Raw genomic sequence first — 16882 nt, 5'->3', positions numbered from 1 at the left:
AAATAATTGCTCCATTACAGTACACATATGACCAGTGAACTGCTATTAAGAATGTATAGTTAAGCTTGTCATCTTCAATGTGGTAGAGCAAGCTACCCAAGTTACCTCATAGAGATTATATTGTAGTCAGTAAAAACGAAGAAAGCAATATTTTAGATTCATTCCCTTTTGAGTGATTAAGCTTGATCTTTCTAGCTGAGGTAGGATCCTAAAGGGAACATGGTTTTTTCTGACTCTCATGGGGAAATATGTAATACTTAATTCCAGAAGACTATTCTAAAATGTAGTTCAAAATAGTGACATTTTAACCCTGCTACAGGCACTTTGAAAAGTCTAGAAATATGTACAGTGTCACCAGAGTTCAGTGGGGCCCATCTCTCCTTCAATCTTATCATGGCAGTTGCTTCTCAGGATAATTGAATTCAGTGTATATACAGGATGCTTTTTATAGTGTTCATGAGGTTCTAATGGCAAGTATACTGGGTGGTTTGCCATTCGCTCCTCCAGTGGATCACATTTTGTCAGAACTCTCCTATGACCCGTCTGTCTTGGATGGCCTTACACGGCAAGGCTCGTAGCTTAATTGAGTTACCCAAGCCACTCGCCATGGCAAGGCATGTGTTTCCCCCTCCCCCCCATTGGAAAAGACCTGATGCTGGGAAAGATTGAGGGCAAAAGGAAAAGAGGGTGTCAGAGGATGAGCTGGCTGGATGGCATCACTATTGCAATGGACATGAACTTGGGCGAACTCCAGGAGGTGGTGAGGGACAGGGAGGCCTGACATGCTACAGTCCACAGGATCGCGAAGAGTTGGACATGACTGGGCGACTGAACAACAGCAACACAGGATGCTATGGTGGATACAAAGAAGAAGGCCTATATTCTTAAGATGCCCATGATTTATTGGTCAAGGTGTGTGCGTGCGTGCTCTCAGTTGTATCCAACTGTTGTGACCGCATGGACTGTAGCCCACCAGTCTCCTCTGTCCATGGAATTTTCCAGGCAAGAGAACTGGAGCAAGTTGCTGTTTCCTTCTCCAGGGGATCTTCCTGACTCAGGGATCGAGCCTGCATCTCCTGCATTGGCAGGCGGATTCTTTACCACTGAGCCACTGGGGAAGCCCCCAAGTGATAAAGATAGCAGTGTACAAATAACCACCCCTTTTATGGAAGGCCTTGAATGCCATGCTGGCTTTTGGATTTGATTCTGTGGAAAAGTAGACTGTGCTGTAGGAGGTGCATTCAAAGTGGGGTGAGTGTTAGGCCAGAGGAAAGTACAAAGTGCTATGGGAGTAAAGGACGGCTTCCCAGGTGATTCAGTGGTAAAGAATCTGCCTGCTATTGTAGCAAACACAAGAGTCCCAGGTTCGATCCCTGGATCAGGAAGGTCTCCTGGAGAAGGGAATGGCTGCTTCCAATATTCTTGGCTAGAGAGTTCCATGGACAGAGGAACCTGGCACGCTACAGTCCATGGGGTCACAAAGAGTCAGACATGACTGAGCGCCCCAACACAACAATGGAAGTATAGAGGAATGAGCCATTAATTCTGGCTGGAGGAGAGTCAGGAGGGTTTTACAGAAGAGCTGGCATTAAAGCTGGACATTCAAGAATGGGTCCGATGTGTACACATGGAGTATAAGGGGAGTAAGTGAAAAAGTACAGAATATCCCTGGATAAAGGAGCACAATCAAGACCAGGTGGAAAATGAGGCATGGAGCGTGTTTAGTGAATGATAAGTTTGGAAGAGTGTTTGGGACAAATTGTGGAGAGCCTTGAATGGCAAACCAAGGAGAGATGGGGTGGCGTTGTCAAGACTTCTGTGTGCTTTCTCCTGAAGTTCTCTTAGTCTGCCCCCTTGTTTTCATTCCCTACCGATTCTAGCCTCCATTACTGCTTACCTCCTAACTAGTTTCAGACCACCTCCTAACTAGTACCCCCCTTCTCCTCCCCTCCCATAATGTACTTCGGCATCAGCTGAATCTTCTTGAAGCTCAGCTTTCTCAGAAACCTGCAGTAGTTAGTTTTGCCAATGAGAAAACATCTAAATTCCATGCCTGGGGCAGTTCAAGCCTCCTCTCCCCGCTGTGCCAAGTAACCTGCATATCCAGCTTTATGATTCCTTCTTTCCCTTGTCGTGAATCTCATGCCTCCGTCACCATGTTCCCTGTGCATATCCACTGTGGTAGGAGAGTGGCCAAGGAACCAACCCTCAGGCTCTACAGCCAGACTCCCTGGGGTCAAATCCCAGCTAACTCTGTAGCCTTGCGGAAGTTGCTCAACACCCTCCATGGATCAGTTATCCCATCTCAAAATAGGGTGTTGTAATTCTTCCATGAAGCCTCCTGGGTAAAGTTTTAGGAACAGTGCTTGGCACTTAAAGTTTTCAGATGCCAGTGTGCTTGCGGTGATGCTCATTTCTGACTTCTTTACTCACGCTCTTCCCTTCTTGAATACTCATTTGTGCTTCTTTCCTAATTGAATCCTACCCCATTCAGATGGCCTGCCCCTAACCTTCTGTTGCCTTTGCTCCTTCCCTAGTTGGAATTCCTCTCCTTTTATTCATAATTTATCACTTTCTTTTTTGTAGTATGGTTATTTATTTTTCTTTGTCTTCTCTGGCAGATTGTAAACACAATGGGGGCAGGATCCAAATGTGTCCATTTTGCTGGCTCCCTGGAACGCTTGGATGTGTTACCTTGTACATAGTAAGCGGTGAAGTAATTAGAAGGATCGTCTGATCAGATTAATGCTTCAGAAAGAAAAGAGCATTGGAGGAAAAACAGAGCTGGACAGGCAGAAAGGCAGGGAGCCCTGTGAAGAGGCTGTTGTGATCCAGGCTAGAGGTGGTAAGGGCTTGGAAAGTGACAGATCAGAATGGAGGGAGTGAATTGCTGAGTGTCTGGGAACCAGGTGAGCACATCATCTCTGGTCCCAAAGTTGGAAACAAAAATGAAGAGGAAAAGGGTTTCAGTCACATTTTGAGTCTCCTGACTTATTTGCAATTTGTGCTACTGGGCCAGGTCTAATCCATGGTTGTATCTTCTGGGTAATAGTGTTAGATTGCTCTCCTTCCGTAGATGCTAACTGTGTCTGTAAACAGCTGTGATGCGTTGACTAACTGGATGCTTTTTTTCACACAGAAAAATGAAAACCGATTCTATCTGAAGGAGGTGAATGTCAGCATGATTTTGGTTAATGGCTCTGGTAAGCAAAACATTGGCCTGGGGGGTGGGGAAGAGTATAGGTTTCACTGAAAGAATACAAACCATAATTAATGACAAGTGCCTTATTTTATGGAACAGAAGATTCTATGTCAAAATTGGGCTTTGACCATAACTTAGAACCGGTTTTATCTTTTGCAATATCTTGTATTTTCAAAGCATAGTAAGTAATAGTTAAGAATGTGACTGGGTTTTAGACTGTTGCAACATCCAAAGAGAAATAGGGAACCTAGTTAGTGATCTTAAGAATGGCTTTTTGTAGGCAGACCCTGTACCCTAAGCTCTCCCGTAGTTCACAGAAAATTCCTCAGGATTGTCTTCCCCCTCCCCCCTTTTTAAAAAATATTGACAGGATAAGAAGTTACTAACATTTTTTTTTCCTTTAAAGTTTACAGCATTTCAAATACCAATCTCAGCTACTGGGATGCTCCCCTGGGAAGTTCTTATATGTGCAACAAAGAGCAGACCGTTTCCGTGTCTGGAGCATTTCAGATAAATACCTTTGATCTAAGGGTTCAGCCTTTCAGTGTGACAGAAGGAAAGTATTCTACTGGTAAGAATCAAGCAAGTTTTATTAATAATTTATGGTCATAGGTTGACTGCTAGGTGGCTTTTCTTTTGAGTTGTGGAAATTTAAGCCCTGGAATAGAGAAATAGGAATTCACCTCTCGACTCTTGTAGCCCTGAGCAAGTGGTATGACTGTATTAGCTAATCATTTTGCTCAAATTAGGTGTGTTTTGTAATCTCAAAACCATTTGCAGCAAAATTCTTAAAGCTAAAAACTGATAGGTGCTTAAGTGAGCTTTACAATACTTTGGCCACCTCATGCGAAGAGTTGACTCATTGGAAAAGACTCTGATGCTGGGAGGGATTGGGGGCAGGAGGAGAAGGGGACAACAAAGGATGAGATGGCTGGATAGCATCACCGACTTGATGGACGTGAGTCTTGAGTGAACTCCGGGAGTTGGTAATGGACAGGGAGGCCTGGCGTGCTGTGATTCATGGGGTCGCAAAGAGTCGGACACGACTGAGCGACTGAACTGAACTGAACATAAGACACAGACACTCCTCCATGGGTTGTCATTTGTGGGAAGGATGGCACTGGGGAACAGCAGTTTTTGAGCATCTTGACTGCCTTCTTGGGGCCATCTTTTCACTGGAAACATTTTCATACTCAAAGCAGTTTGGTCTCATTTTATTAAGACAAAAGATTGCGGTAGGAAAGCCTCAGATGTGGCCTATGTTTTGGCCAGCTAGAATGATATGGAGAGTTTTAAAAGCATGTGCCAGTGTGAATGAGGCTCTTTGAAGGTCTACTCAGGGCTAATGGTGGTATTTAACAGATTTTTAGTGAAAGCTTTGTGAACGGCTCATTACACTGTGTTTATACGATTATGAAAGATGCATTTGGCATTATAAGATTAAAATCTGCATGAAGAGGGAAAAGTACATAAAATTCCTTAATTGACTCGTCTTTTAAACCCGATTACATAAAATGGATGATTTGTGGATCACAGCTCTGCTGAGCAGAGCCACACCAGTCATCCCCATCCTTTTCAACAATGAATTCAATGGTTTAGAAAGAAATGTGGAAGCTGCATCTGAAAGTGAATATGCTGTGAGCTGCTCAGCGGTTTTGCAGTAGTGCTGAACACCTAGCCGGCCTTGGTTAGGCCAGAATAAATTAGGCTCTTGACCCTACCATTCTTGTGATTAGAGGGGTTGATCATAATTAAAACATAGTCTCAAGAATTCATTTTCCCCTTTGTCAGATTTTGCTTGTGTGCTCAGTCACTCAGTTGTGTCTGGCTCTCTGGGACCCCATGAACTGTAGCCCACCAGGCTCCTCTGTCCATGGGATTTTCCCTACTAGACTACTGGAGTGGGTTACCATTTCCTTCTCAATTATTTTGATCCTTTCATTGTTTTACTTTTGAGTCTTTATCAAACTCCTCCTTTACATTATAACCTTCAAATTTTAAGTCCAGATTTGTGTTTAGAACTTCAGATTATTTGCAGTGTGCAGTCAGCTCAAGCCTGTTAATCTAGTCAGCTAAAATATAGATGAGCTGTGTTTTTTCTCTTATTTGCCGCTTTGGTTTTCATATACATAGAATTAAAAATATCACCCAAAGGAGTATACAACATTTAGTACTGATACTGAATGTATAATCTATTTGTGGAGCTAGGTTCTTGACTGGTAATACTTGACTGTATAGGAGGAGGAAATAGACTTTCAGTAAGGTAAGAGTGTTGATTGGATTTTACTGAATCAGACTGCTCCCTAGAAATGGAAAAGATAGCCCCTGTGATTTGATAAATGTGGTAAACACACAAATTAGTCAGAGGTCTCAGTTTCTGGGCTTTAGCAGCCACTAGAAGCATTTCCTCAAAGTTGAGAATCTGCAGGCTTTTTTTGTAAAGGCTCACACAGCGTTTCAGCTTTGGAGGCCATATGGTCTCTGTCACAACTATTGAGCTCTGCCGTTGAGGCATGAAAAAGAGCCACAGGCAATAAACAAGTGAACGTGGCTGTTTTCCAGTAAAACTTGCCTTGTGGATACCAGAAACTTGAATTTCATGTAATTCACACGAATCACAAAATCATCTTTTTTTGTTTTTGTCCCCCCACCCCCGCCAATCATTTAAAAATGTTCAAAAGGCACTTTTTTAGCCTTTGGGCCAGATTTGGTTCACAGGCTATAGTGTGGCTCTTCGGATCCCATGATGAAACCTTCCTGATCTGCTCCCAGTTTCCCTAAAGACATCACTCTGCCATGAAGAGTCTCAACTGGCTATGTAGAAATCTGGCTAGATTGGCTCCCTTCATTTCTGATAAAGTAATACTCCTATTTTGGAAAGCACTTGGAATATATAAACAAAGAGATATAGACACATGTATGTGTTTTACATAAATGAGTACACATGCATATATATCTAATATATACAAACACATGAATGAAAGGACAAATAAGTTTTAGGATTTTGATTCTAGAACAATCCATAATTTATGTAGCTTTATCATAAAAATAGACCTGTCTTAATTACTTAAAGTTGATCTTTTAAGAGCATTTTCTGACTTTTTAATGAACATCTTTTACTTTTGGAACATCATTTCTTTTTTTATTATACTCATTCTTTGTTACACACTTTTTCTCACCTACAGCCCAAGAGTGTTCGCTGGATGATGACACCATTCTAATACCAATTATAGTTGGTGCTGGTCTTTCAGGCTTGATTATCGTTATAGTGATTGCTTACCTAATTGGCAGAAGAAAAAGTTATGCTGGATATCAGACTCTGTAACACTAATCTACATGATAATAAAAGCAAGTACAAATTCCAACATGCAATACTGTTCAACTTAAGGTATATATAGTTTACAGTGCTGATCTTAAAACAGGTGGTGTTGGGGGATTTCAAACTCAGATAAAAACACCCCTAAAATGATAAACTATAAATTAATCACATGATTTTGGCTTTTCCAACTAAGGAATTTAAAACATTTTTATAGCGCCCCCCCCGCCAAATGTGCAAAATCGCATGGATTATAGATTCTGTTTCACATTGTCTTGAATTAGTATTTCATTGTTGTCACTTTAGACACTCTGATTAGAAATACACAGTTTAGGAAAAAGAGCTTAACTCCCTCCCCACCCTCGTATGTAGTCAAGTTGAGACAACACATTCTATGGTGGATTTGTACTTGCTCATTTTGCATTTCTTAGTGATTTTGTTTGCAGGTTAACTTAGCTGCTTTGGCATTGCTGCATATTTGACTATGAGAGATATGCCAATAGATGTGAACAGGGTCTAATAGTATTATATTCTTAGCAATGCATGCTTTTCTAATGCCTTTTGAGTACACTTGTACTTAATATGGCTCTAGTGACAAAAGATACAAAAGCTTTTAAAATTTTAGAATAGGTGTTAATCTTACCGTTGAATCCTTGCTTTAAAAAAAAAAACAACTGGGTAATTCAGCCTTTTAAATGGTAAGATACAAGACTATTCCAACTGGGCATTTCAATCCATTTTCTAGATGCTTTCGAGATAATTGCTAGGCAGTGCCAATTTGCGGTGTTAGTTCTTTGTACCCATAAATTGGCCCCTACGCACAGTGCTAATATTAATGTCACTAGATTTATGTAGATTTCTCTTTAGTCTTTGAGTCTCTGTGTTGGTGGTAGTTTGTTTTATTCTTTCCTTTTCCTTAAAGAAGAAATGCCAGTATGTCCTAGAACCTAGATAAAGAACTTGGACCTAACCCAAAAGTCTTGGTCTCCTGTTTGTTGACGAAAAAGCTGTTCTTCCTTTCCAGCTTGCATTGATGGCTACATTTACTAATGTGGCTTTCATATTTAAATAGTTCAGTGCTAATCAAAGCTTACGTTATTATTGTTCATTACAGTAGCATCATCAATTCATGTACTTTGTGTTAAGTTTTGTGCTCTGGGGAGAGGCACCAATTGTCCATTTCACCTGCACCACCTGATGTCTAGAGCCCCTCTCTAGAAAGCTTCTTGGAGCTGCTTTGCCAGCTTAAGGCACTTTTTAAAGGCTAAATAGAAATCTGATTTTTTTTAAAATTTTTATTTAAATAATGTTTTAGTGTAAAATTGTTACCCTTATAGGAATGGACAACGCTTCCAAGAGTATGAGCCTTAGATATTTCTCAAGAGTCAAAACAAAGCAGCTTTTTTAAAAAATAAAAATTGGAAGCACAAGCAAGTGGCACTGGCTTAATGCTGTTAATGTTTCTAGAAGTTTCTACCTTGAGATTATATACCTGATTCATATTAAAATACCTCTAATTAGCACTGTTTTATAGAGAACCTGACTTAATTGACTATTTTCGTATTTTACATGGGCCAGTTTATATGCTATTATTCACGCTATTATTTCGTATAGCCACGTGTTCTTTGTACCTTTTGTAGTTTTGTTTTACTGGGTTTACATCTTAATGGTCTAACACTCTATTTGATTTCTGGGTGTTTCTCATGGGTTAGCATTTGTATAAAGAATCTGGTCCATGTAAATGCTTTTCATGTTTTTTTTCCTCAAATGTTTAAACCACTAGTTGATGTATGGTATTTCTCTTCGGTTATTTGACTGTCCACTTGCTCAACATATTGCTTCTAAAACAAACAATAAAGATTCTTTTATTTCTTAAGGAAATTTGCTCACATTTCTTTCCTGTTGGCTAAAGTCTAGATTTTGCATACTATATAATGGTAATTTCTTCCAAAAGGAAAAACTTCAGAAATGCCTAGAACTAAATTATTTCAAGAATGTTCTGTGTATTACTGTCTGGGAGAGTGGTGTGTGTATGTGTGTGTGTGTGTGTGTGTGTGTATAGGTCCTTACTGATGTTGGGGTGTCTACAGAGTAAAAATCAGGTCGGGGATGAGATGTGTATGGGATGTATGTGTGTGTGTGTGTAAGCTCCCCAGTTGAATCTTAATGTGTAGCCAGTTAGAAAACCAATGATGTAGAATATTTTATAGTAAAGCAACAGAGTATCTCTGTATACTTTTCTCAACACCTAAATTGAGGCTAATATTTAATATCTGTACATTGCAGCCACACAAACCAAGCTATTGATCCAAGCCAAAACAGGATTGTATGTAATCTTTCTCTCAGATCACCTTAAAATGCATGAAACTTCCAATTTCTAGATGACTTCCCAGTCTGCCTTAGTATATCACACACAACCATTTAGCAGCCTGGCTGGCTTTCCTCTGGCTTACCCAGTTAAGCCTGTGACTGCCAGTTAATCATCACAGCTCTTAACTCTACTAGCAACCATGTGCCTTTGGTCAAGCTACTTAATTGGGGTCTCTCAGTTTTTTCATCTGGGGGTTGAGGGTTTTCAAGTCTTGTTACTTTTATTTCTTTGAGTGAAATTTTTCATTTCAGTGAAGAAAATATACATCTGAGTATTTTTAGAAGAAACCTGATAAGCTACTTGTTAGGAATAAAAAGCATATTTTCATCAAGTGTAAAACATACCGTCTGAAGTTTATTGCAATTTTTTAGGAGGAATTCTTAAAAGAATCAAGATATTTTTAGGATTATAGTATTTTTATTTCTGTTTATTTAAGTAGATAATATTATACTGTCTTAGGCTCATCTTTATCCTACTTATCTCCTGATCTTTTATCCTAGTACCTAATTATCTGCATCAATAATTATCATATTTTTGAAACTAGTGTAGAGTAGCTTCAAGTATCTTTTCAGATCCATATAATAAACTTCAAGTGGTTTGACTGTATATCTAAAAGATAGGTGATAAATGTCACATAAGAATGCTTCTTAATGTTGATTCTTCCAAAGAGAAATTGACTCATTGGTTTTAAAGAGGTGTTTGTTTTCTATTTTATTATAAATGTACATCTTGACTTTTCAACCCTCACCCTGAAAAGTGTATCTGACAAATTTCTGAACTAACAGAAAATTGAAGATTAACAGCATTTTTAAAATCTCCGTGAACATTTTCCTTGAGATTTCAATGGCCATGAAATTTTACCTCTAAAATTCTTCACTGATTCTGTGATTATTAAACTCTTCCACTTTTCCATTCTCCAGAAATATTTTCAGTATGGTCTCAAGTGTACATTAGGCAGATAGAGCAGGTCAGAATGACTTACAGAAGGAGGTTTTTCTTCAAGATGTGATTTTATTAAAATTTCTGTTTACCAAAACATCTTTCCATTACCTGAAGAACTTTTGCAGGTTGAATTCATAAAATCAATAGTTATTATAAATTAATACTTCACATACTAGTTGAGAACATTTTAGGTAAATGACAGCATCTAGAAAGATCTTTGTATTAGTGGAATTGCCTTTTTGATCTAAGAATATTTGTCTTACATGAAAGCCTTATTGGCAGTATTTATTAAAGTTGTTTCAGTAGTTTCAAATTGGGTCAAATACCCAATTTGGAAAAGAGAGGAGTTTGAATTTGTTTCCAGAATAAGAAATTAATCTACTAATGAATTTTTTAAAAGCCAAGTTATATAAAATCCAAGGCATGATACTTTATGGTACATGTCACCCAAGTGTTTATATGCTGGCTGGTAATTTGGGAAATTGAAGGGGAGGAGCTCACTGGGTGATCTTAACACCATAAATCCACAAAAGTCACATCTGGCAATCTTAGCTATCCTGATTGTTAACAAAACCAAGAAGCAAGTGAAAAAGATCATTGAGCTGGCAGCCAAAGTTGATGTCACAAAGTCCATAAACTCTAGGATTGCATATTGTTCCCAGTTATTGCTCCAGAGACTAGTGAAAGGCTGGCACATTTCCTACATGAAAATACAGATTTGCCTTGCAGCTATTCATTCTTTTGGGCACAATTCTAATAAGCATAATTATCTGATTTATCAATCCCTGGTAAATTGCAAGCAAGGAGGAGAATTAGGGCAGTAAGAGGCAAAGAAATGGAAAATAGAAGTTGTGGTTCAACATACTAGCTGCTTCTGTCTCTGCAAACATACCACCATCTACACTATTCTTTTCTTCTAGAGTCTCAGTAGGTTTTCTTCTGGTCAGTGCTTCTAGAATTGCATTTCTCCTGCCTCCCAGGAGGCATCTTCAACCTGTAAAAAACTCATGGCTTTTTCCTTGATCGTGTAACCACTTAAGTCCCTTCCACCCAGAAGATATCCTTTCTTGACCCTGTGTCCCCCTGCTGTCTACCTTTCTTTGGTCCCTCTAAACTTCTCATAACAAATACTGTGTTCCTCATCCCAAGTTCTTGATCTCCTAAGCAATCACTTCCCACTCACTCTTAAACCTGCAACAATATGACTCCTAGCCCCCACCCTCTGTATTGCTTCAACCAGTGGACATTTCTCAGGCATCTCTAGTAATTGACAGTATTCTCCCATGATAATGGAAACTTTGTTTCCTTGGCTTCTGAGGCACCATTTTCTACCTACCTTTCCTACTTTTCCCTACTCCTTTATTCTTCAAAGGGTTTTGTCCCTGACCCTCTTACTTTATCTGCCCTTGCTGTCCCTGGTTTGACCTATCACTTATGTACATCAACCACTTGGTTAAGACGCAGGTATCTGAAACTTGAATGTCTCCCTCTTCCACAGATCCCTCTTTACCCTCTCCCAACACACAGATTTTAAAGATTAAAAAATTAACCCTCACAAAAATAATTACATATAAAACTGAAATGCATATTATTCCTCTGTATTCCTTATCACCATGAATGGCACCAGCATCTACCTAATCACCAAAGCGTGGAATTGGAAGCCATTCTATTATCTCCTACCACACCGCCTACATCCATTTGGTCAATTCTGTCTTCTCATTGGATCTCTAGTCTATCCCTCCTACATCTGCACATTACTGAGTTCAGGATCAAATTATTGGTCATCTGGCTTCTAGCAGTAGAGTTGCTTCCTAACAATACCTCCAGCCTTCCATCTCCCATAACTTCTGAAACAAATATCCTGCTTAAAATTCTGCAAATTTTTTTTTTTTTTTTTGCTATCAGTATAAGGCCAGACTACCTAGAGCATACAATGCCTTTGTAAGCTGGTCCTAACATCCTATTTCCACCTCTTTTCCAAGAGTATTTCTTAATACATTGTTTTAGCTATGCCAGCCTGCTTACATTTCACCCAAAGCCCTGTGTTTTGTTACCATCCATGGGTCCATATTTTTGTCTATGCTGTTTTCTATACCTGGAATGCCCTTGACCCATTACATGCACAGCTAATTCCTACTCATTCTTAACATCTCAGCTCTCGTGTCACCTTTTTCAAACTATGTCTTGGGTAACAAGGCTGAGTTGAGTGCGCCTCTGAAAAAAGTTCGATAACACTTTGTGTGTTCCCTGCCCCTGTTACAGCACATTTTGAAATTGTAACCACTGATTCTCTTGTCTGACTCCTATACCAGACTGAAATCTTGAGGCTAATAGTTATTTAATCTGGGCCGGTTGACACCTTTCCTCACTACTAAATGAACCCGTATTGCTCTGCATTGAGTCTTCTATCTGCTTTGTATAGTTGGTTATTTGGCTCATTTCATTATTGCTTCCTAATCTGTGGGGCACCTGGCACTATGCTTCTTCAACTTCATAACAGTTTGCTTCTGAAAGCTCACAGCTTGATCATCAAGGAAAGGCTAAATATATTTATCCATTATCTTCCATTTAAGAAATCTGGGAAGTAGGTGATTGTTTTATGTCTTTCATCCAAAATGACTGCATTTGGGGGGGGGGGCGGTACTTAAAAGTATGTTTTGGTTATTTGGAAAATCACTTTCGTGGGACCATCTCATCTGCTAGTAATGAGTGCCAGTGATTTGTTGCCTGGGTGTGAAAAACGAATGTGTGTGTTGGGAAGAACTGTCATTTTAACTTAAAAAGTGTACACATTAGAAATGTTGTCACTGTTTTTGTTCTCAATTGTCCTTTCTCCACATCTAGCTCAAGACTGCAGTGCAGATGACGACAACTTCCTTGTGCCCATAGCGGTGGGAGCAGCCTTGGCAGGAGTGCTTATTCTAGTGTTGCTGGCTTACTTTATTGGTCTCAAGCGCCATCATGCTGGATATGAGCAATTTTAGAAACCTGCATTCTGATTGATTATATAAAAATACATGCACATAACAAGATTTTCTTCCTTTTCAGTTTTGAAATATTTTGTGAAGATAGCAAAACATTAAGTCTTAAATTAGTCCCAGCATTTTGAGATCATTCTTTATTAGTAAAAACTGTAAATAGAACTGCTTAAAACTGAAAAAGCATCGTGTTAACTGTTCCTGAAGACAAATTTGTTGAAAAGAACATGGGTGTGCAGTGTTTCAAGGTCTATCTTAAGAAGCCTTGGCCAAATTTGGATCCTAACCTAAGATGCCTGAAACTTATTAACATGGCCATTATGGAGGTTGAATGTGTAGTTGTGTCTTCATGGAATTAATAAATATTGTTTCACTACCGGTGTTCTGTTTTCAGTGTATAAGAACTATCCTGATTTAAACTCATCACAGTGCCTTTGCATATAATTAATTAAATTAATGTTGATGTGGCATGAATGCCCATCATATGCTTAAACTTGGTTTTCAGTTGAATGTCCTCAGGTGTCAGCATTTTATGTGACTTTTGCTGACTTCTTTGAAGCTGAAGTCAGTATCTTAGGCTTGTGATTTTTCCCTAGGTATAAAACAGACCCAAGAGACTACAACAGAGCTTAAACTGGCTTCAGAATTAAGAGCTTTTTAAAAAAATGTTTCTTTTTCAGCAGTATAGACTGAAAAGATTCAAACATGTTTAACCACTTGCCTTTTTTTTTTTTTAGTGTTTTTCTCTTCCTTGGATGCCCAATTAGCATTGAAAGATAGAAATATTCTATGAACTAATTGGGAGAGATTGTGTTGTGTTTCTCTACCTCATCTTGTTGATCTCTGGAGCATTAAAATCTATTTAGTGTTGTCATCAGACTGGTACTTAGGAAATGTAAGCTAACAGCAATCTCAAAAGGCAGGCAGTGAGGCATAGCAACTACGCTCTTAGTTTTTCCAAGACAGCCCCTGTGGGGCAGAGCATAGATGGGGGTATAGAGAGAAGCTGTTGGTGTTAAAATGAACTAGAGAATCAGCCCCTATCTAAGCATGCTCCATGTTAGAAGTGCAGCACAGATACTGAATGTATAGACATAAAAAGGAAGCTTGAGAATTTCACATTGAAGTGATTATTTTATTAATTCATTCTATGTATATATTGACTTGTTCAGAATTTTTATAACTCACTAATCAGTATTTTGGCACCCAGCTATCAGTCTCAGAAAGCTTTCAGTAAAATATAGTAAATCCTTTTAATAAAAGCTATTGTCATTGCTGAAATTCATATTATATATTCAGAATGGTAGCAACTTTTTATGCATGACAAAAATTCAAGAGGAGAAAAAGATTATAGTAAAAAAAGCAAGTTATTGTTAGATCATAAATCACACCAAATACCACATTTGTTAAGTGCATGAGATTTATAAAGGACCTTAAAGACTTTACTCTATACCCCGTAATTTTTACAGAAGAAGAGAAGTGACTTCACTGAGGTTATATATCTAGTGGACAACAAAAGCACTATTACCATTTTTATTTAAAAGAGTCCCAATGAAATCTAATCACTCAATAGTAAAACTGGTTTAAACTTGAAACTATGAGATCAGCATTGGACACTTCGAGTTTCTGTACTAATTACTTCCAATAAATGATATATGACACCAACTTTGCTTAAATATTTTTGAAGGTAATGTTGGCTTTTTGAATGCCTCCTATTTTGATCTGTTTGCTACTTCAAAGCCTAAAATCTCCTTGGATGGGATCACAAACATGAGAGGAAAAGAGAAGGGAGTAAACACTTGTTGACCTTCTGATGTGTATCAGATATTTTAGAAATATAATTGTTTTTAATCCTTAGATACCTTATAATGTAAGTATTATCCCCTTTTATAGTTGAGGAAGGTGAAGCTCAGTTTAATTACTTGACCAAGGTCCTTTAGCTAGTACTTGAAGGAGTCAAGATTTAAACTCAGTTCTGTCTCAGTCCAGAGCTCAGAATCTACATTGCGCGTGCACACAGCCTTCTTGGTGGTCCAGTGGTATCCACTGGATTCTGCTTTTATTCCAGGCCACTGCTCAGTGAAAAGTAATATAACCTGACAGTTACCTAATGCTTGTATGAAAAACATTATACTGCATTTTCTTGATCGTAAATCCTTTTTAACTTGAATTTTATTACTCATTCAGAATTTTTATTTATATTTTCATAACAGTTGTGGCAAGGTAGGAAGGGAGTGGGGAAATACACAGGCGGTGGTTTTATTCTCTTTTCCCATGGTGCTATTAGACAATTCAGCATAAAGTCTTCCCGTACTAGGCAAGCACACTTCTTTGTTTCAGACCCTTTCCCGTTGTCCCCTTAACTTATGGTTTTGTACTGAGGAATTAGGTGTGATTAAAGATGAAGTGACAGTGAGATACAGGAGGATTGGTTAGTTGGAAATGTTAATATTTGGGTGGATATAGTAAAAATAGAAGATGGGGTAATGCTCTAAAAGACTAACCTATGTACACATTCAAAATGCTTGTTTCTTGTTTGCTTGTTTCTGCTTAATTGCATTCCTTACTAATTTCCTTTCCTTGCTTTCTGTCTGTTCTTTTCTGACAGCTGAAGAATGTTCTGCTGACTCTGACCTCAACTTTCTTATTCCTGTTGCAGTGGGTGTGGCCTTGGGCTTCCTTATAATTGTTGTCTTTATCTCTTATATGATTGGAAGAAGGAAAAGTCGTACTGGTTATCAATCTGTGTAATCAATTAAATCTAGTAGGTTCTTTTATTTTTATTTTTTGGCTATCAGAAGTTATGTCTTCCATTGGCTAAAAGCCAGGAAATGCTGTGCAATTGTTTGGGATATGCAGATTAACCTCAGTGAGTTGCTAGCTAACTTGGGCATGAGTAGCACTCTTAGGACCAATTTCTGTTTTTTATTTTTCTATATTTTGTTCCTTTGTAAAAGTGTAATTGAAAGAAAAATTGTGGCTTACAGTATCTTTTTTAGTAAATAATGATTTTAAGCCTCTGACTCCAATTATGAAAGCATTGCTATTGAAGGGTAATTTTATATGTTGCAGTTACTTGTATTTTGCCTCTTTGACATTATTTGCAAAATCAAAGCTGTTGGAGAATTTAACTTGCTTCAGAAAATAAATTCAAGAACATAATGGAATTCATTTTCATTGGTGGCAAACATAAAATTTGGTTTGTCATCAGACGTAGTTTTCCCAAGATTATTTAAATCTTGATTTTTCTGCTAGTTAGAAAGAAAGGAATGTTTTCCCAATATTGTATTTAATAGCAAAAGTCTGGCTGTTTTCTTAATTACGATTAGTGGCTACTCTATTTTAACAAGGACGTCTTTTTTTTCCTACTAGAGTTTGGAATATATTGACTATCTCAGACTTGCCATTTATGCTGAAGGTTGAAGTAAGATCTACAACCCCTTTTATTTTTAAGGTGTTCATACCAAATTTTTTTGCCGTACTGCACAACACAACACGCGTGATCTTAGTTCTTCCACCAGGCATTGAATCCTTGACCCCTGCAGTGGAAGTGCAGGGTCTTAACCACTGGACCACCAGGGAATTCCCTGGGTTATTTTTTTTTTTTTAGAGTTATGAATTAGAATTTTTTTTCCCCATGGAGGCTTGCCTTGTTCAGAAAGTTACTTCATCCTCCACTAAAAAAGAACAAGATGAAGCTTTATTTTGTGTGCCGTCTGCACTCTCTCGTCCCCTGTATGAATAAGTTCTAATTGATAAATTTTTAATGTGTTGGCTTCTTTTTCTTACAACAGCAAGTGCTAACTCTAGAAACTAGTGGGCCCTGAAGTATCATCAGTCAGATGGCTGCCTGGCCAAAGCTGGACCAGGAATATTCTGTAAATTTGTTGATCTTGATAACAGATTCGTAGGGACCTCTAATGGCTCTGGCTGCTGGAGTCAGATACTAGAGGCCTCTCCTCCCAGTGTCTGCTTGGTTGGCCAGGCTATTGAATCACCCTGTGATTTGGAAGCACAGTGCTGTATCTCGCTAGTGTGCAGCTTTGCACACATGTGATTTGCATGATTCCCAT

General features: G+C 38.5%; 1 protein-coding gene across 6 annotated transcripts in view; it reads left to right on the top strand.

The window, feature by feature from the left end:
* Nucleotides 1-16349, top strand: part of LAMP2 (lysosomal associated membrane protein 2) — a 36351-nt gene extending 20002 nt beyond the window's left edge. For 2 of the 6 annotated variants that reach the window (XM_055565195.1, XM_055565198.1), the window contains exons 7-9: nucleotides 3140-3203; nucleotides 3609-3773; nucleotides 15418-16349. In XM_055565195.1, the coding sequence (XP_055421170.1) occupies nucleotides 3140-3203; nucleotides 3609-3773; nucleotides 15418-15560 (372 nt within the window). In that variant the 3' untranslated portion in view covers nucleotides 15561-16349. Of the gene's footprint in view, nucleotides 1-3139; nucleotides 3204-3608; nucleotides 3774-6387; nucleotides 8400-12675; nucleotides 13191-15417 lie in introns of those variants that run through there. The other 4 variants (XM_055565196.1, XM_055565199.1, XM_055565197.1 and 1 more) reach the window with 2 other exon arrangements.
* Nucleotides 16350-16882: the final 533 nt, after the last annotated feature.

This window comes from Bubalus kerabau, chromosome X, assembly GCF_029407905.1.
Source record: "Bubalus kerabau isolate K-KA32 ecotype Philippines breed swamp buffalo chromosome X, PCC_UOA_SB_1v2, whole genome shotgun sequence".
Taxonomy (NCBI): Eukaryota; Metazoa; Chordata; class Mammalia; order Artiodactyla; family Bovidae; genus Bubalus; species Bubalus kerabau.
This window is presented reverse-complemented; position numbering and strand designations above follow the sequence as displayed.